Raw genomic sequence first — 22,619 nt, forward strand, 5'->3', positions numbered from 1 at the left:
ATTAGTTTATTATAATTAAGTACTAATGTATTAATAACAAATGTCATTTATAATAGAAAAACAAAAGAAAACATAGTATTTTTAAATATCAGTGTCTACAATCCACTCAGTTATTTTCTTTTTGCTTGCTTTATTTTTAATATTTAACAACTTTAGACTCAGCGGTAACATATTGTAGTATTTAATTGCTATATATTTCGAGTCTTTGTAAGATATATTTTTATTAATCTTGGGTAACTGTAACGGTTTAGCTCTAGCCTTACCTTTATATTCATTAAATACCTCTCTACAATCAGAATAATGATAACATAGTGACTCAGAAATAAACTTCTTTTTAATACCCAGTACGGGTGTTCTCTCGTTTTTATCACATAAATGATTAATTAATTTATCTTGTATTTTTATTAACAATTTTGTAACATTCTTATAACTACCTCCCCAGGCAATAATTCCATAGTTGACTATACTATCGAATAATGCGTAATAAATTGTTTTTAGTGCTTTCTTGTTCATAATATTTTTAAACTTTGAGAATATAAATAGAAAATATCTAGTTTTTTTATGACTTCTTTGATATGAATATCCCATCTCATGTGACTATCAAAATATATACCTAAGTATTTACTATTATCAGTTCTTTTAATGGTCTTATCATAAATTTTTAACTCAAAACTTTCTGGAATACTGTCTTTATATGAACCGAAAGTTATATAGTTAGTTTTTCCAACATTTAGAGTTAAGTAATTATTACACATCCAATTCCCTATTAAACTTAACTGCACATTCATTTGTGATTCAGCTTCCGCCCAAGATTTACCTATACATTTAACTATTGTATCGTCTGCATAAGCTGCCAAACAGTTTTCAGGTAGTTCCTTAAAGATATCATTTACATATAGAAGAAAAAGCAGTGGTCCCAAGATTGTACCTTGCGGCACCCCTATTTGCACTTTACATGATTTGCTTTTTACCCCGTTAACTTTAACAACTTGATATCTGTTTTTAAGGTAGTCACGAATTAAATCAACAGCGATTCCTCTGATTCCATATCTATATAATTTATCCAGCAATAAAGCGTGATCTACTGTATCAAAAGCTTTTGCTAAATCCAGGAAAGCTATCACTGTTGAATTATTTTTATACTCTCGCAACCTGTTGCTACAGAGTATAATAGTTTTGTTCACCTAACGGTTGTTTGTATCACCTAAAACTAATCGAGTTAGATATAGGGTTATATATATATAAATGATCAGGATGAAGAGACGAGTTGAAATCCGGGTGACTGTCTGTCCGTCCGTCCGTCCGTCCGTCCGTGCAAGCTCTAACTTGAGTAAAAATTGAGATATCTTTATGAAACTTGGTAGACATGTTTCTTGGTACCGTGAGACGGTTGGTATTGCAGATGGGCGTAATCAGACCACTGCTACGCCCACAAAACGCCATTAATCAAAAACAAATAACTTGCCATAACTAAGCTCCGCAATAAGATACAAGACTGTTATTTGGTACACAGGATCACATTAGGGAAGGGCATCTGCAGTTAAATTTTTTTTTTTTAAAGTGGGCGTGGTCCCACCTCTAATAGGTTTAATGTGCATATCTCCTAAACCGCTAATGCTATAATAACAAAATTCACTGAAAGCAAATATTTTTAGCGCCTCTATTGACGGTGTGAAAATAATTGAAATCGGGTGGCAACTCCGCCCATTCCCCATATAACGGTACTGTTAAAAACTACTAAAAGCGCGATAAATCAAGCACTAAACACGCCAGAGACATTAAATTTTATCTCTGAGATGGTATAAGATGACTTTATAGGAACCGCGTTCAAAATTAGACAGTGGGCGTGGCACAGCCCACTTTTAGGTGAAAACCCATATCTTGAGATCTGCTTAACCGATTTCAACCAAATTCGGTGCATAACGTTCTTTTCATGTTTCTATGTCATAGTGCGAAAATGGGCGAAATTGGACTACAACCACGCCTATTTCCCATATAACACCTTTTTCAATTCCATCTGATTCTTTCACTTTCCACTATGCAAATCAAGCAACAATAATTATATCGGGGTAAAACTGTGCGTGAATAATGCAATTAAAGTATGCCACCTTGCGGCCAAAAATTGTCTAAATCGAACCAAAACTGTTCAAACCCCTAAGTACTAAATATGTGGACCCCAGTGCCTATAGTTGACCTTCTACCATAAATATCAGTCAATCCACAAAGAAATCTAAAACGAGTATACCATTTGACTTTGCGAGAGTATAAAATGTTCGGTTACATCCGAACTTAGCCCTTCCTTACTTGTTATCAATATTAGTGTATATAAAACTGGTAATTGCTACAATTGCATCCTTGGTGCCTTTATTTTTTAAGAAGCCATATTGGTTTTTCGCAATAATTTTTGAGTCTGTTATGAAGTTATAAATTCGTTTATGTATAATTTTTTCAAAAACTTTTGCTATATTAGAAATTAAGGATATTGGACGATAGTTATTAGTTTTATATTTGTCTCCTGATTTATGGATTGGTAGGATTTCTGCACATTTTAATCCATTTGGCCATATTCCTATAGTCATACAGTTATTAAAGATAAATTCCAATGGTTTACTAATAAATTTACTTATTATTTTTAAGACTTTAGTGTTGATTCCATCAACTCCCCCAGCTTTCTCTTTTAGGGTTCTAATTACTATTTCAATTTCTTGTTCATCAGTTGGCTTAAAGAAAATTGACTTAGCATTATTTTCTATATTATAAACCGTACTGTTATCTGTTTTTTTCATTTTATCAGCTAAATCTATACCCACATTACTAAAAAAATTTACAAAAGTATCAGCAATTTCCGCGGAGTTAGTGATCTTCTCATCATGTTCGATTAAGTAGTCTATATCTTTAGATGCCTTTACATTTTTGCCTAATTTATGATTTACATAATTCCATAAGTCTTTACTACAATTAGATTTACTATTTATCGAATTACTCTCATAATTACACTTAGCAATTTTTATAACTTTGTCCAGTTTTTTACAGTAAGTATTGTATTTTGTTTTTAATTCTATATTATCTTTATGTTTTTTCCATTTATTATATAACTTCTCTTTAGTACGACATGACTTCATAATGCCAATCGTAATCCAATTTATACGCTGTTTAAATTTACGATTGTTGTGTTTTGGTTTTACATGAGCATTTTTTATCAAATTTTGTATTTTAGCTATGAGACTATTAGAAGCAATATTTGGATCCTGTATATTTAATATGTCTTCCCAAAGTACATTTTTACTATTTTTTTCCAGTATTTTATAACTGAGATAATTCTTAGGTTCTTTATAATTTAATAATTTATACGTATTTAATGACAAAAACAAAATATAATGATCAGTGATCATTTGTTTATACGTAATTGATTTTACGTTGGGAATATTTGTTTTAACGAACATATTATCTATACATGATCCATCCTCACTATAAGGCCTGGTAGTATTATTAAAAAATGGTACATAATTCATATCTAAAACACTTGATAATAGTAGATCTGAGTGATAGTCTACATAATTTAAATTTATATTGAAGTCTCTAACTAATATATGATTTTTAATCTTAGAATTAGTATCCATGTATATTTTTAATTTATTAATAAATTCATCCTTAGGGATGTCATGACATCTGTACATTCCAGTTACCTTTAAATTTAAATTATTGTTAATACTTATACATGTAGAGAGAAAATTGCAACGCCCGATAGTATCTACCGATGTGGAGTGTTTTAGAGCATTTGAGACATTATTACTCCATCTGCCTTATTTATACTGCTTTGATTATAATGTATGCTATAACCATTTAATGAATATAATTTATGTTCAATTAAATTCCACGTTTCACTACAAACTATAACATGTGGTTTACATATTAGACTTTTTAGCAAAAGTTCAAGTTTTTCAAAATTCGCATTGAGACTTCTGATGTTGATATGAAGTATGAGAATGTCACTGACAGCGAACTTCTTGTTTAAATATTCTAGATTATCTACAGAATCCTCAATAATACAATTCAAATCTTGATTACTATTATTCTTCATTTTTGGTGAGAAAATTATGTTATATGTTCTAAGTTGATGCTCTCTTTGGTTCAAGGACTTTACCAAAGTGAGTCGGAATCTGAGGCATTGTAGGATAGTCTGTTGATTTCACAATGTTGTTGTATTTGAATTTGAGGTATGTGCATGCGCTGATATCCGTTGCCGCATGATCAGTGGGGTTGTTTTTATTAAAATATTTATTGTAATAAACACAGTTTATACATGATTTTATGGTGCTGATGCATTCTCTAGTGTCATGCTTTCCAGCACAAATTAGACAAGCTGATTCATTGTTACATTTTTTGCGGCTATGATTGGTCCGGCCATATTGAAAGCACATACTCAAGTCAAAACCATCAAAGACACGACAGCTCTTATGGCCAACACTTTAACTTTATTGGACACTCGCACTGAGATAAATGTCAGAAGACATTCTATTACAAATATCATCAATTAGTTCTTCCTTGCTCATGTCACTTTCTATATCAAAAATTTTGATTTTGGGAGCATTCATTTTCTCCTGTACCACTTCAAAATCTTCACCTAGTTTTTCAGTCAGTAGGTCTTTGGTTCTTGAGATATCTTGCTTGCTTTTACACTTAACTATCACTGCGCCCGATTTTGTTGTCATTACATTTTTTATTTGAGCACTTGTGTTAGTAGAAATATTTTTTTTAACTAGTTGAGCATAGTTTTTATCCGTTTCTTTAGTCTTGGTCTTAACTACAATCGCTGGAACTTTTTCAAACACTCTTTCTTTCTTATCCTCTTTTAAAATTTCCGCGTACGACTTACATTTGTTTACTTCTGCTTTATTTATTTCCAGTAATTCAGTTAATAATTTGTTTTTAGATTTCAATTCTTGATTTAAATCACGTAGCAATTCAATTTCAACCTTGGCATTCAGGAGCTGTTCATCCTCATTCTTTCTCACTGTTTTATTGAGAAGATCTTGTGAGCTTGATGTATCTAACATTACAGTGCTGCTCAAACATAACTTAAGATTCTTTTTCGTGCTGTTTTATATATGCTATTATTTTTCTTGAGTTTTCATCCAGCGTGGCGTGGTCGGATGAGGTTATGTTTACATCACCATGATCCGGACACACAATCAATCGCTTACACACGTAAAAACCTTTTTTAAATCTGTTGAAGTCACCTTCGTGATAAACACATTCACATATAATGCAAATTACAATTTTTGGAAGTTTCATATTTGAATGACACTTAAAAGTTTCGTCACACTTATCACCAAGCTGCGCAGCTTCGTCCCTGTTCTTGCTTGCACTTTTGCATTTTGCTGCAGAAATTTTCACCGCACTTTGCTCTACGCCGTCTCTTCCAATCACCCCTTCTTCGTTCTTTTTTGCTGCTTTCATTATTATTCTCCGCTTTTTTGTTTTTGTTTTTCTTGTGTGTGCACATCCATCTAGTTGAGTCTATTAATTGCGCTACGTATTGTTTTCAGACCACTTGCGCTGTTGTTGTTGGTGCTGTACTTATTTACGCAAGCACATTTTTTGTTAATTTGTTTTTTGTTTTTTATGCTATTTCACACTTTTATTTTCATTAAAATAATTAATTTAAACTGTTTCAATAACGCAGTAAGTTTTCTCTCCAGATTTAAAATTTTTTAGAACAATATTGTTAACACCACAAAAATCACCACATCTGACACGTCCGCTTGCTCACGAGCCATGAACATAAAATGATTAATTAATGTATGGTATATATCTTCTAAACCAATAAAGTTACATCACACAAATTTGCGCAGGACAAATTCTTTCAACAATTCTTAGTTGATTAGTTAGTTAGTTCAATAGTGTGAAAATAGGTGAAATCGGATGATAACCCCGCTCCCTCCCCATATAACAGTATTGTTAAAAACTACCAAAAGTGTGATAAATCAATAATCAAATGCGTCAGAGTCATTAAATTATACATCCAGGATAAAACAAACAAGCTTGATAAGAGCCGTTGACGGTTGGTAGGTACCTTAATAAAACTCATGGAGCACTTCATTCTGTTAATAATATGACAGAAATAGATAGAATCGTGTAGGTAGGTAGATAGGTAATGTGGCTGTCATTCGACACACTTAGGCCTTTAGGAGGCCCATTGTGATGCCACTGGGACTGTGATCGCCTCACTCTATTGGCTCCTCTCTGAACCACCCCGTACTTCTGCTGAACTTCATCAGCGAGACAAGTTTTATCTGTGCAACCTCCGAGACGTCGTCAAGAAACCTTTGACCGATGGTTGCGATTCTTTTCCTATACAGTGCTGCGCAATCGCATAGAAGATGTTTAATGGTCTCCTCCTCTTCTATTTCCTAACAGCTTCTACAATAGTCGTTATATGGTGTGCCAAGTCTACTTGCATGTCTGCCTATTAGACAGTGGCCTGTTAGTACTCCTACTAGAGTTCTTACATCATTCCTCTTGAATTTTAACAGTCGGCATGTGCGGCTCAAATTCCATTCTTGTCACGTTTGCCTGCTAGTTGAGCAGGTCAGGGACTGATTCCACTGACACTCGGCTATGTTAATGACATGTTTGTCGATTAAGTATCTACAAGTAGCCAAATGCATATTTATGTCCTCCTTACCAGGATCTAGTTGTAGGGTGGTGCCTGTTCTGGCTAGTTCATCTGCTACGCAGTTCCTAGGGATGTCACTGTGTCCTGGGACCCATTGCAGATTTACCGTGAAATAAGATGACAGATCCGCTAGAAGATCATGGCAATCTTTCACTGTCTTCGACGAAATCCTATGAGACATCAGAGATTTCAAAGCCGCCTAGCTGTCCGTATATATAAACACACTTCTTGTTGTGATTACACTTTTTGTTAGTAAAAGAAGGCTTTATTTAATATATCGTGTAAGTCACTCATATATCTAATGAAAGATTTTCAAACTTCCGGTTGGTCTTATACCGTATATATATATCGGTCAATATCTAAGATATCTTAGCAAAATCAACTGAACTTATAATATTTGATAAATGTACATTAGTTTAATGCCGAAAATATGAGAAATTATATTATACTACATATAATAATTTCTGTTATTCTAACAAACCGCTGAACATGATTGGAGTTGGTTTAGACTTTGGTCTTAATCTCATATTCCTAATATCATCTTCTTCTGGTTGACGTTTTGCATATCAACTCAATATATAAAATTCAGTCTCTTCGGCTAAGTTTATATCAAATACAAGTATATCTTATTTGAGGATGTTTTAATATAATTTTCGCTGACGGCAAGTAATACTTATATAGTTATAAAACTAATTGAGTCTATGACTTAATAAAAAATTTGTTCGATTTCATCGGATAAAAAATATTGAATTATTTCGCAACGTTTTTGATATGAAGTTTTGTTAGCACCTGAAGGTATTTCCCCGGATTTGATCCTTGCAAGTTGCAAGAGTATAAAATGTTCGGTTACACTCAAACTTAGCCTTCCTTACATGTTATGAAAAGAAAGTACCATAATACCTACAAGTATAATGTTTGTATAGATATTGTAACATGTGTAAATAAATCACAATGGCCAAACTGTCAAATATAATTGATTTAACATTTGAACGGATGAGGAAAGATAAAGAGTAGAAGTAACTATTGGCAGCAAATGCCTGAACTTCGTCAAAGTTTGTTTCTAAACGGGTCACTGCAGGCTAAGGTGTTATCTGTACAAATACAGATACTGTTCTTGAGATCCTATATATCAATATCGGTACTGCGACCTTACGGCAGCGCAATTTTCTACGTTAGTCTAATCTAACATTTCAAAGTGCCAATTACCTCTAATAACACTTTATGTATCATAGCATTTATCCGTTTGACTCTGCTTCAAATAATATAAAGTATTTTTATCCGTGAACTTCATACTATATGCTGATGTAAGTACATATGTATATGTATGTGTCTGCCCGTCTGTTCGTTCGATAACTTAAGTAGAATTTGAAATTAAGGTATCTCAAGGTAACATCGAAGAAGTATTCTTTGACGCTCTGAGGAAGTTGGTATTGCTTACATACGGATCGAAATCATGTCAACTCTACAACACGACTTTAATTGAAAATCATTACAATACATTACAATTTGGACGTCAACTAAGTAATAAGGCTCCAGCTTGAGAAGGGGAATCACAGTAAAAAGGTACAAAAGCCAAAAGTTTTGCAAAGAGTGGGCACGACCCCGCCTCTATGATAGGCATTACATTTTCAGAACTACTAAAAAGAAGAAGTTCATATATTATGACTATTTCAATCAAAGTTATGATATTATTTTTATATTCTCTAGAAGCCGTTTAGGACCTCCAGCATACATACATGTCTCCGCATTTTATATAGCATCGCATATATTCAATCCGCAAAGTCTATCACTATGTACCACACTGCGTAAAGCAGTCCTGTAAGGCATTTTAAATATTTTTAAGATCTAATATTTGAATATATTAACTACCTGTTAAATTATTTTACAAATATGTATAATGAGTTTTGCTTTCTTATGCGGAAACATCTCTTGCGTTCGGATATATGTAGGAAAAATTGCAGTTTTCATTTCCTTGAGATTAACATTATTGTTATAGTTTTTACCATTGTCGATTTGCAGCTTATTTTCATTTAGAAATAGAGCAATAATGATGATAATAATGCATTTGGATAGCTGCCCATATTCGTCTGGTTACTTGAAGAGTATACATAAGCGCACGATTACACGCCTTCATGTATACATACATATGTATAGCAACATCGTGCTGCTAGTCACTCTGAAGGAAGGTGCTACTTGAATAACGCTAATCTAAACAATAGGTCTGGTGGTACACAGCCACATACGAGTACAAAATTCACTCACATTAGGGAGGAGTAATTTATTGGGGGCTAAATGTTAGAATTCTGTAATCAGTAATTAAGCGGTTTTTAAACAAGATCTGTAATTATTCTGATTGTAGTGGATTCTATTCCCGCAGAAAGTAGATAATGAAGCAAGACATATTATGGCGAATTTAATTGAAAATAATAGGAAGTTTCTTCGAGCCTCTTTTTCCAACCCATTTCTAGAAACAAATGATATAAAAAAAGTTCTAAAATTTGGCTTTTGAGTGATTTTGTTTGGGTATTTATAGTTTGAAATGAGTTCTTTTCATAAAATACAGTATATAATTCGGACTCCTTCCAACATATTTGGTTTACCCTAACGTACAGGTTTACCAACATTCTTGCGAAGAAACATAGTATAACTTATTGTACAATACATTAAAAAAAATTGGCTGAAATGAGGGAAAATGGAAGAATTTAGATTTAGGCAGCAATTTGCATTTTGTATTTCCGGCATAGACGTCTAAACTATGTTGCCGTTGTCTAGCAGACAGCCTTGCTGGGTGGCTAGTGGCCCCTTGTTGGTACAGCTGTTGGGTAGCAACAACACACCATTGGCGTAATAATAATTCGTTGAGTTTTTTTAATTTTTGACCCCACCAAATTATAAACAGAGGTCGCTTTTCTGTGAGTGCACTTTTTAAAATATCTGTTAGATATGTACATATGTTATGTATGTATACACATTTATATAAAATATTTTTTCGAAAAGCCATGGCTGTGTAGGGTATGTAAATACAAACAATCGTATCGAGATATATGTATGTATATACGTTTGTTTATTATTTACCATCTTCTTTTTCATCGAGTTGAAGAGTGATAGTGAATGATGGCTGCAGCATTTGGACGTCCAACTGCCTTTTATACTTCTAATGGCCAATTTGAATGTGCTCACAATTTATTGTACATACACACACTGAATGACACAAGAATACAAGACTGCGATAGTGAACACAATCCTCAATTAAAAGTGAGAAGTGTGATGATTGCATTAGATATATTCACACAGCTTTTGTTTCCTGAAACACTAAAGGGAATTTCATAAAGACGTTTTACTAGCATATAAACTATTATTAAGATAATTATTTTATATATCGCTAATTGGTAAAATGTTATAATCCCACGTACATATATGGTATACTTGTATTTTCACTTTCTTTTACGTAGCTTTTCCGTTACTTATATTTGGTTTGTATCAAGGGAACATTCAGTTAACACCTCTGTGAACTTAGTGCGTGTCATCTGTTGAGCATTAGGTTTGAGCAGTTCATTACTCCACATGTTAAAGTGCTTTAAAATCAAAGGAATTGTGCTAGAATTGCCTTAGAACGAAGAAACAAAAATGTCTTCCTGATAAACCGAGCAGTAATGCCCAATAGGTATAAAACTGTCAATTATTATATACTATAATTACTATTTCTATCCAGGTTGGTTGGTCTCACCAATATATAGCGCTACTAGCTCCGAATTGTTTTTTCTCAAGTTGGTAGATCTGTCGTGAGAACACATCCAAAGTTAAAGGTCATTCTGTCCATTAATTCTCTGTTTACAAGCCATTTGAAGTTGAAATGTCAGAGTGATTAGATTCTTTGTTTTGAAAGGTTTAAAAGCAAATGAATTTTATAAACAACATTTAGAAGTGTATGAGTAGTCCTCACCTTCAAAACGCACCGTTGAACCACCGTTTGGGCTGGTGAATTTAAACGTGGTCGTACTACTTATAGGTTTGAAGACGATCCACGGGAAGGACGGCCGAAAACCACAACAACACCAGAATCATTGAACAAGTTCATAATATTCTTAGTGAACATCCAAGTTTGACTAAGCGTGAAATTGCTAATGCGATAGTCATCTCGGACGAACGAGTACTTCATATTTTACAAGGAGAATTACATATGTAAAAGCTGTTTGAAAAGTTAGTGCCGCACATGTTAACAGTTCAACAAAAACTGGATCGAAAACAAATTTCTCAGCATAATTTGGTGCCTTTTCAGCAGAATAAAACCGATTTCTTGCGTCGTTTTATAACTATGAATGAGACTTGGATCTACCACCATAATCCTAAATTGAACGTTTACAGTGGACTGAAGCGGGTGAAATCACAACGATCAGCAAAGAAGGTTATGGCATCAGTTTTTTGGGATGCAAATGGAATTTCGTTAATTGATTATCTGCAGAAAGGTAAAACAATCAACTCTGAATATTGTTACAGTCTTTTGTAGCTGGATGAAAAAGTTCGTGAGAAAAGACCTGATTTGTGCCCACAAAAAAATCATTTTCCATCAAGGCAATATATAATATATTATATAAAAAATTAAAAAAACAACAATTGTGATAGGATTTGAACTATATACTTAAGTATGTATGGCAACATATTTAATGTATATTTTCAATAAGGAACTGTGCCATACAAGCAACACCACAAACACAACACAAAATTATTGCAATTATGTATGAACATTATCATTTTTTACTTGTTTCAAATAATCAATTTGTATGTGAATATTCTAGAAATTGCCTTTCGACCAATGGCATGTCTTAATATTATATATTTGCAAGCGAACTCGCGGCTTATTTTCTAAGTATTTCATATTACAACGACAACAAATTCATTCATAAGGAACGTGCGTCTGCTTCATAGCAAAGTGCGCTCGTTCATAACTCTGCGCCGCACTATTTTTTCTGTGCGCCTGGTAAATCACATTTGCTTTTCATATAGAATTCCTACGCATATGCGAAATTAAGTTTATAAAATGAAGGAATGAAATTGAATTTGAATGGTTTCAGTAAAACGAGAAAAATTCAATTTTACAATTTGACAGCCACCACTGAAAATCCTACCATCCCCCTCGCATTTGTATGTCCACAAGCTGAATTGAAGAATTTGTGTGATGTTCACTTCAGAAAGGAGAATTGGCAACATGACCTATTAGCGAGTTTAAATAATATTTATATTTTTGCATATTATGCACTATATATGGCATTAAATTATAAAATTTATAGAAAATTGCCATTCATATGAAATCATTAACTACTTCTATATATTCTAAGCACACTGCATATAGTACTTTTATATTATATGTTCACTTATTATCATTATTTCATAGTTTGTCAATTTAGCTCATTTTATCTAAATACGACGCTATGAAAATGCATCCCAATCGGTAATCGCAATATTTCAAAAGAACATAAGTCAACTTTCAATAGCAAACCATTGCAAAAAGGACAAACGAGACAACATAGCCGACCGACATTGTAAAATACGCAAAATTGTCGATTCAAACCAATTTTGTCAACTCAGCCACGATGCGCAAAATTCGGCGTCAATATGTATGCGAGCTCATATGTATATTTGTATGTTTGTCGACAAAATCGTCATTTGGTTTTTTTCAACAACAGAATGTCTGCGCGAACTCGCCGTTATTTCGTTGGCTTGCCACCATACACAGAGGCGTTCTAACTGAGGGCTCTTAGTATATTATTATGTTGCTTAATTTGTATTGAAAAATACTGATGCATTTATGAATTATTTTCGTAATATAATATATATTATATATATATATATAAATACACATAAATTTATACCTATAATCGTTTTTAAACTAAATTCGATAAATAAAATATATATCTGAAATAATTATGCGCCCCAATCCCTCCTTGCCTGCGATCGGTCAACTCCCAAAAAGCAAAAAGTGTGGACAAAAGTCATTGCTTGTGCGGGCAAGAAGAAGCAAGCATCAGCGTACGTGTATTTAAGAATGTACATATGTGTGATATCTCATTTGTGTAAATACGCATAATAAGGAAATATTCAATAAACCTAAACATATGAACATATTTCCTGATATATTTTAATTATATCAGGAAGTAAAATATGCTATTAAAGAAATTGAATTATGATATGCTTAGATTCCAATTAATAAAATAAAAAAATTAAATAAAATATAAATTTTATGAATTTTACGATTCGAACGTACACTCGCCAAAAAAATTATCCGTACACCTCAACATGAAAACAATAAACTGATACATTTGTGATCAAATAACTTATTATGTATAAAAATAGTATACAAAAGTTTTATTTAATATTTATACTACACTTTTCATACGTTTTTTACTTTTAGACAAACACTTTAAAAAAATTCCCAGAACAAAAACTATACACAGTTACTTAAATTCAACGGAAAAAGTATCCGTACATATCAAAACGGGATATTTCCCTTGTAATATGGTGACAAATACATTCCCTTAAGCGCTTATATTGTATTGTATAATTGATCTCGAACTTGACGGTTGACCTTAAAGTTATTATAATTTTTCATTGTGCATAAATTCGCGATGACCCCTAAAATTAAAGAAGTTAGTGCTGGCGAAAGAAAAATTATTCTTAAACTCAGAAAAGAAGGAAAATCATTCCGAGAAATAGGTAAAATGATAGGAAGGACACATTCTTCTGTGCAGTATGTGGTGGAAGCATTCAAAAAAACTAAGTCGATTGTGCCAAAGCCACGCTCTGGTCGACCGAGTATATTAACCGTTCGAGAAAAACGAACAATATTACAGTCAGTAAAAGCAAATCCTCGACTTACTGCCTCGAAAATATGTGAAAATATTAAAAATTTGTTCGACAAGGATCTCCATGAAGATACTGTACGTAAATTTTTGAAGAAAGATGGGTATCACGCACGTGTAGCGCGTAGGAAGCCCTTTATATCCGAAGTAAATAGACAGAAACGTATGGATTTTGCAAACAAATATTATATATCAGCAAGCCTCGGGAGTTTTGGGAACGTGTCTTATTCACCGAAGAAAGCAAGTTTTGTGCTTTTGGCATTAAAGGAAAAAAGTTGGTGTGGCGTAAGAGTGGTACTGCACTTGATAAAGAAAATATTTTACCCACCGTCAAACATGGCGGAGGAGGTGTGATGGTATGGGGGTGTATGGCGGCAGAAGGAGTAAGCAAACTCGTTTTTATAGATACAATAATGGATCAATTCGGCTATTTAAGTATTTTAAAAAATAATTTGAAGGAAAGTGCTCAGCAGTTGGGGCTTGGTGATGATTTTTGGTTCCAACAGGATAATGATCCAAAGCACACGGCGCACAATACCAGGCTTTGGTTGCTTTATAACATAAAAAATCAATTGCGCTCGCCACCTCAATCTCCAGACCTCAACCCCATCGAGCATTTGTCGGATTTACTGGAGCGCAGAATCCGCCAACACACCATAACCTCCAGAGAAATGCTCAAAAATGTGATCATAAATGAATGGGCGAAAATTACAAATCATGACACATCCAAACTAGTTCATTCAATGCCACATCGACTTGCCGACTAAAACGTAAGGTCTATCCTACTAGTTATTAGGATATTAAATTTTTCCAAAATAATTTAATTATATTTAATTATAATCAAAATGTACGAATACTTTTTCTGTTTCATTATGTGAGCTTTTTTTGTTTTTGTTCTGTGAAATTTTTTTTAAAGTGTATGTCTAAAAAAAAAACTCATGGAAAGTGTAGTAAAAATACTGAATAAAACTTTTGGATACTATTTTTATACATAATAAGTTATTTGATCACAAATTTCTCAGTTTATTGTTTTCATGTCGAGGTGTACGGATAATTTTTCTGGCGAGTGTATATGTTCGTGTTCGGATTAAGCTTAACTCGTTCACGCCTACGACCTAAGCCACTATATAAATGGAAACGCGGCCGCTTATCCACAGTTTTATTATTATCATTTGTTTAATAAGTATATTGCTTACGCAACGCACATACAAAAGTTGGAAAAATTACATATCGAAGGTTATTTTATTATGAATTCTGGGGTTTTTACCGGTAATACAGATTTTTAATTCAGAAGGCTTTTCATAATTATAAATTTGTCATATCATAGAAATTGAAAACATAAATCTAAATAGGTATGCGCAACAATTTTTCATTATTATTTTTCATTTAGGAATATTCGTTGTGTCTATTTATAGCATTTCGCACATTGCGTGGTGTATTTTTCTGTTTCGAAGTTAAATTTTTCGATGTTCCCTCATCTGGAATTACAAATTAGTATCAGAGAACGTAAATGAATAGAAAAGGATTCATTTACGTTCTCTGTCATTAACATTCTCTGCTTGTACGCTATTTCCCACTTTGGAAACATTGAAGAAGAGTGGCCGATAGGTGGCGCAAATTTAAGGTTAAGTCATTATGCCAGTTTTTCTTTTTCAATGTTATATTTTTCGATGTTCCCTCATCTGGAACTACAAATTAGTACTCAAAAAGATTTCATTTAACATTTGCTCCTTTGCTATTCATTGACATTCTCTGATTTAACATTTGCTCCTTCTCTATTCATTTACGTTCTCTGCATTTACGTTCTCTGCATTTACGTTCTCTGCATTTACGTTCTCTGCCTCTCTATTCATTAACATTCTCTGGCTTAGCAAAGACTTGTACCCTATTTCCCACTTTGGACACATTGAAGAAGTGTGGCCGATAGGTGGCGTAAATTTAAGGTTAAGTTATTATGCCAGTTCTGTGGATAGTCGATGGTGCAGCTCGATAATGTTAATAAATAAAGAACAGAGAATCTTTATTAGCGTTCTCGTCCATAGAGTACTGCCGATAGCGCAGTGCTTATTAATTTTGCTACCATAGATGCAGCTAGTGAACAAAATAAGTTTGAGTGAACACATCGAGAATAAATACAACAAGAAAAAACGTTAACTCGGGCTGCACCGCAGCTATTATACCCTTCACAGATTTAAATTTCCCTTACAAGAACTTAATTTTGATCGATGAGTTTGTATAGCAGCTACTTATATGCTATAGTGATTCGATCTGAACACTTACTTCGGGATCGTTGCTTTGTTCAATAATACATGTCATATTTCTTGAAGATACCTTGTCAAAAAAAATGTTTCCCATGCGGGGACTTGAGTTTGATCGTTTAGTTTATATAGCAGCTAAGAATATGCTATAGTGATCTGATATCGTCGGTTCCGACAATTGAGCAGCTTCTTGGGGAGAACAGGACGTGTGCAAAATTTTATATCGATATCTTAAAAACTGAGGAACCAGTTCGCGTATATACAGGTATACGGACATGGCCAAATCGACCCAGCTCGTCACGCTGATCATATATACACTTCGTACCAAATTTAGTATACTCTGTTCAGTCCATACAAATGTTTGGAAAAGCAGTGCAGCTAACATGTCCATCTGATTGTGTCTCGCCTCCACATGCAATAATTATTAAGTAAAAGGGTTTCCAAAGAATATACATATCGCACAAATCCTTAAAACTGTATCAACCACACGAGTTGGAAACACGTCGCTCGAATATCGGGAATAATTGTTCTCACCCTTAATATAACAGTTATGTTGAAAACTAAGTATAAAGCTTGAACAATGGGCGTATCTCCGCCCCCTTTGGGAGAAGTCTCATATCTCAGCAAGTACTTGACCTATTTCAACCAAATTTGGCGTATAGTTATTTCGAGTTTATATATAATATTATATTTTAAAAATGGACGAAATTGGACTACAACTACATCTACGTCCGACATAATACAACTATTTTCAATTCCACCAGGTTCTTCCACTTTACGGAAGATTTTGGATTAAAAATTTGCACAAAATTTCTGTACAATAAGACCCTTTGATGAAATTAAGTGAACAACGCCTGAAAAATACTTACACTCGCTTGATGCTTACATATTGCGTAAGTTTAAAATGCTCTTAGCCCTTACTTACTTACTATATCAGGCTTAGCTGAATTGCAACTTACACAACAAAATAGAGACCGAACCGAAATGAAAGGGAGAAATCAGATTGCATTGCCAGAAAAGTTAGTTAGAGATAACCATACTGTCTGTGGAGACGCACGCTGTGTTATAGCTTTCGTACTAACTCCTTCATTTTTAAATTTTTTGAACTTTTGACAAAAGCTATTGTTTCGGTCTTTCATCAATTTTGATACGGAAATACGATTTCTTCACACACAATGTTCCATTATATTTGAATCCCATTTGTATTCGGGGAATTTTCTGACATTCCATAAGTTGTTGAGTTTGAGTTAAGTTGAAAGTTCTCTGTAATAACTCAATTCAATATGATATTCCATTTTCTAAAATACATCTGTCCCATGGTATATTGTGTATTTGCATAAAAATTTGTATATAACGTACCAAAATTAATAGTAAAATTTTAATTTGCCAACAACTAACATAATTAAAATAATTGTAAATTTAAATTCTTGAGTAGCAAATAGAGATGAACATGTGCAAATGCACATTGCCCGGGTACGGCCATCTCTGTGCTTCCTCTTCTACAAAGTACTGTCTACAAAAATCGAGTTAACGTAACTAGAATTGCAGCCTATCTAGGAGAAAGAGGTGTAATAAATTAAGAGTAAAATCTTTACTAGTAAAACGCTCTCCATATCCTACGCTCTTGACTCTCGCCCCCTCTTGCTAAACTCTATATCTTTGAATTTTAGATTTAAAACTCTTTTTCTGGAGGGAATCGGCGAACTTCTGATAAGCCAAAAAATGAAACAAATAAATCGTCAAATGCCATAAAAGCCATTGAATCATCATCAATCAGTTGAATGAGAAACCCTCCGGCCGGCTTTAATACACGATACTTTACATTAAGACCAGAAAGTTTCCGGAAATTGTTAACCCACAATTCCTGCCGTTTACGACGGATGTTTTTGCGCAAACGCCTTAAAATGCTCAAATAATACTCTTTATTTATTGTCTGTTCTGTTGGAACGAATTCATGATGAACTAAACCGCGAATATCGAAAAAAACAATTTCCGGAAACTTTCTGGTCTTAATGTTGCTACAGAGTATAATGAACGGTTTTAATAACAAAAACTCGTTTAATCAACCACCATATTCACCGGATATGGCCCCATGCGACTTTGTTTTGTTTTCAAACCTCAAGTTACTACTCCGTGGAACCCGTTTCGACTCGATTAAGGCCGTAATAGAAAATACGCAGAGGAAACTTTAGACGGAGCTTATTTTGATGAAGATAAAACATTTTTCGTTTCATTTACAATTTCCGGCAACTTTCTGGTCTTATATAAAGAGCTTGGGTATTAACGGGAATATACCCTCTTCTGCCTGTAAGAAATATATGAAGATTTTTGTTAATGTGACTTACCTGAAAAAATAGCGTAAAAGCTACCCATTGATAATATTTCGTATGCTTTATTGTGAGAGGACCACGTCCCTGCGAATTATGAACCCCAGGAAAAGGCACCTCGGAACCTTGTTTTTTCATGAAAGCGTCCACCACTGTATATGTCGAGTGTATCCAACAATATGTGTTGAGGACATCTTCGGGAATGTCTCTACAAGTCGCAGCAATAAAATGAAAACAATTCGTATTAATAACGCTTATATTGGCGGCAGTGAACTTAATGGGGAGTTTTGGAAATTATTTAACGCTTAGCCGCATTTCCTACAAAATACTTGTAGTGTATTGGCCTTGTTAAATAGTTCTCAAAATCTCAATTTATAAGGGAGGTTCCACTGGGGAGGGGTGCTATTATTTAATTTTCGTTTTAAATGTGTTGGTGTTGAAATCAACATGCAAATACAAGAGAAGAACTCGATACTGAAGTTGGTAGCCAGAAAGGTATAATGCTATTCTAGTTTTCCAGCCATTGGCCGGGTGCGAATTTGTAGTGTTCGGTTTCTGTATACAAATAGGTGTGCATTTGTGTAGTTGTGAGTGTGTGAATAATGTTATAGTTGGATGTGGATTGGTTTTGATTAATTATTTGATTAGAATGCCTTAGCATCCTAATCGGTCCTACCTTGTATGTACACAGTCTATGGGATTTCCTACGTACTGCCGCGTCGTAACAGCGATCGAGAATGTTATTAATAAAATAACAGTTGCATTTGTGTGTAGGCGAAAAACAGGTGAATCGATTTTGACATGAGACACCTTTTGAGAGGTAAAAGTATAAAGTTGTTGCACAACAATTCACACCAGTTCCAAATTCCAATCGCAATAGCAATCACAATGCCGTTCAATGGCAATTGCAATACATTATTCGATGGATGTTGCGGCGAGCGATGAGGTCAATAGCGTACAAAAGTTGTCGTTGACGTCATCAACAGCAGCAGCAGCAAAGTCCGTTTCCAGCGAGCGCCCACCCACCGTAGCGAGGTAGCGGGGTGGGAGCCAGCCGCAGCGCAGATGGAGGCGGAAGTAGCGACGATGGTAGATGTGGCAGAGGCAATAGCAGACAGCACCGAAAGTTTGGTTTTCGATTTTTGATTTTGTGATTTTGTACGCGCCGCAGAATTGCATTGCAATGCGATTTCAATTTCAATTTGAGTATGTATGGTTTCATGGTTCGATTCGATTCGTTTCATTTTGATTTGATTTGATATGGGCCCCCAATTAGCAGGTGATAAACCAACACCGTCGCCGAGTTACATATGCAAAGTTTTTGTTGATTGGTCAGTTGGTTGGTTGGTTGGTTGGTTGGTTGGAGACCACGTCGAAGTCAGAGTTAGATTCGGAGCAAACGGATGAGTTGGATAGTTGGTGTTGGTGTAGAGGATTGAGGTAAAATTTTTTTAAGGAATACAAAAAAGAATTTTTGTTATTGAACGAATAGCTTTGATTGTTTTATGAATGAAATGTAATGCTTTCCAACTAAAAGTGTTTAAGTTGAAAGAAAAACGTGTATGGTTTTTAAATAAACTATACGACTGCGTCGTTTGCATAAAATTAGTAATTATTATTAATAGTAAAGTCAACAATATAATAGTAAAATAAGTATTACATAATGGCGACAATTTAAACTGTAGTAATAACAATAATTATGATAATAACTGTCGACTTATGCAATTAATGAATACTTCAAAAAATACATTTTTTATTACTGCAACTATGTAATTCAATTTGGTTTTTACAGTTAAGCAATAATTAAACAAACTGTTTAACTAAGTAGGGTAACTGTGCAGAAGAAATAAGTATGTTGGCTCCCTCCGCAGGCTTTTGTCAAACCATTTGTTTAATTGCTTTTTGAATTTTCCAATTTCTATAATCAAAATACCAAAAGTTGGCTATGTATCAACATAAGTATTCAAATATACCAGCTGTACTCAATATAAGTATAATAATAATAACTTAGTTACTGGTTCCTATGATATTTGTAAATCTCTGCTTGTATACTGGATTGTACTTTGTATTATTACATATTGCTAATCGGACGAATTCAATTCAAATGTGTTACAGTTATTACAAAATCATTTTGTTAATACGAAAATACAAATAGTTTTAAATTAATTTTTCCGTACATATGTGTGCACAATTTTGTATGGCAGGAAGGTTAGTATTTACTTTTAATATGCAAATAGGTTGTACATACGTTAACCAAAAATATATAAATATATTATATAAGTATGTAGTTCTCGTGTTGCTTGTAAGCTTGACGATATAATTACAATAAAATATGACACCTAATTTGTTGTAATGGCGGTAAAAGTTCTATAATGAGTTTTATAATACTTTTTATAAATGTCTAAACCTCTTCTACTTTCTGTTGTTGAATTAAACAAAACGTCTGGAAATTTTGAGTTGTCTCCAAGCTTATTTAGAACTTATTGTAAAAATGAAATAGTAAAGTAGATTTTAACGTTATACCATATGAGTTATGTGCGATTATAGGAATGCAAACTTTCTTCTCGAATGCCATTATTGAATTGATTGAGAACTCAACTGCTCGAATGTAGTGATATTGGCCATTTGCATTTTAACTTCCAAAAAATAAGTTTATTTTTTTTCGGGCTTAATCAGGCTTATTTGTGATAATATTATATGAGTCATAGCAGTAAGTCAGAATGCATAAAGCTAGATCTTTTTACAAAGCAGTTATGCTGAAAAGGTACTATTCATATGTTTTGGACATAGACCTAATTTTCAAAAGCAACCCTTCGGGAATAGCTCGCTAAATTCCGTATAAGTACTCCTAAGGCGATGAAAACTGAGGATATCCAAAACTGGCTGCTGCTAATTTTGGATGACCGTCAATTAAGGTTGACCGATAGGTTTTAGATTTGTGTAAAGTGAGTGCCGGGAAAGCTGATAAAGCCGCTGTAAGGCTCAGAGAAGCTAGGTATATGAAAGGGTCCAAACAAGGTCAAGCTGAAACCTCTGCGACACCACTTTTTACGGATGGGTCGAAGCTAGGAGGGAAAGCTGGAAAGAGAGTCTTCTGTAATGAGCGCTCCCTAAAACTTAGCTTTAGGCTACCATACTACTGTACTGGTTTTCAGGCAGAAGTGACTGCTATTTTGGTAGCAGTGGACTTACTGCTGCGAAGTACAGCTTCTTTCAGGGGGGTTAGCATTCCCTCCGACAGCTGTGCAGCGATACTAGCGTTAATGCTCGCAAACTGTGCGCTTAAAGTTAGTCAAGGATTATCACTAGAAATAGCATCAACCTGCTTCATCAACTGAGCTAGCAAGAGGGGGTATCCCCCTCACATCAGAGTGGGAACAAGCTAGATCAATTTTATCCAATTTCTAGGTATCACAACGGACCGGCTTTATAAGTTATCAAAGTGAGATCCCTCTTAGGATCCCCCGTTTAACCTAACCTAAGCCGACAACGGTTCAATCACTGATCCATCATATTACTTGTGAGTACAATCGATGGTCAAGTTTAAAGCGTAGAAAGGCGCAAGATTCAGATGAATATCATCGATTATCACGAGAAGCGAAAAGCATCTACACAACTATTATGTAGTGTTATTGGAGCATTTGATTGGCGAACTCGCCTTAATATAATTGCCATGCAGTTTAATCCAGACAATCTACTATATTCTTCGGATCTTAACCCCACTTCTATTTGTTTGTTTTCAGTACTCAAGAGAATCGTTACTTATTTTAGAGCAAAATATAAATTTTACCGCAAAGACCGGTGTACCGCAAAAGATTTCACTCTCATTTATATAAAAAATTAAAATTAACAAGTGCGTTCTCTATGTATATTTGAATATTAAAGGGTCGCTCTTATATTATTATATTTAATTTTATATTCATTTTAACCCCTACAAAGAAGTTCCTTTCTTCTTATTGCGTTTATGACGTGTTATCAACATATCCATATTTATTTCGTTCACTTTATTGTTGAATTGCCTAAAGCGAAAAATTGTATTGCGCAATATTCATTCAATAAACTTTGAATAAACGTATAGAGATTTTGCCACAACTCAAATGTCATCACAAATAAGTCTACAGTCGATTTTAATTACACTACCATTTCAATAAAGCGAATTCAACAATTGACGCATGTAATTATAGTGAAGCTTAAGAATATATACCATCATAACTTTCAAAATTGTGGTGAATAAATTGAAGATTAAAATGCAAATGCCGTCGGACGTTCAGTTAAATGTTTAATAATTTTCAGCAATTGAAGTTGATGTAGGAAAATTTTGTTAAATGTTAACGACTGACTAAAATTTCGAGCTTTACGGTATTTGAATGTTTAAATTTATGAATAACGATGACTACTGAATCGATATTTTATTTTTCTATTTTGTTTGAGTTATTGCCATATGCTTTTAATTTTTGTCAGGTACACAAATTCAATTAAAAATAATTACAAAAATGAA

The 22,619-nt window shown here is 33.8% G+C and overlaps 1 protein-coding gene across 4 annotated transcripts in view; it reads right to left on the reverse strand.

Moving 5' to 3' along the window:
- The window catches only part of shakB (shaking B), a 343,238-nt gene that overhangs the window by 57,172 nt on the left and 263,447 nt on the right, over positions 1-22,619 (reverse strand). For all 4 annotated transcript variants that reach the window (XM_036371860.2, XM_070109380.1, XM_070109381.1 and 1 more), the window contains 2 exons: positions 18,798-18,931; positions 18,140-18,329 (listed from right to left, as the gene is read on the reverse strand). In XM_036371860.2, the coding sequence (XP_036227753.1) occupies positions 18,140-18,329; positions 18,798-18,931 (324 nt within the window). The remainder of the gene's footprint in view (positions 1-18,139; positions 18,330-18,797; positions 18,932-22,619) is intronic.

The sequence above is a fragment of the Bactrocera oleae genome, chromosome 5 (assembly GCF_042242935.1).
Source record: "Bactrocera oleae isolate idBacOlea1 chromosome 5, idBacOlea1, whole genome shotgun sequence".
Taxonomy (NCBI): Eukaryota; Metazoa; Arthropoda; class Insecta; order Diptera; family Tephritidae; genus Bactrocera; species Bactrocera oleae.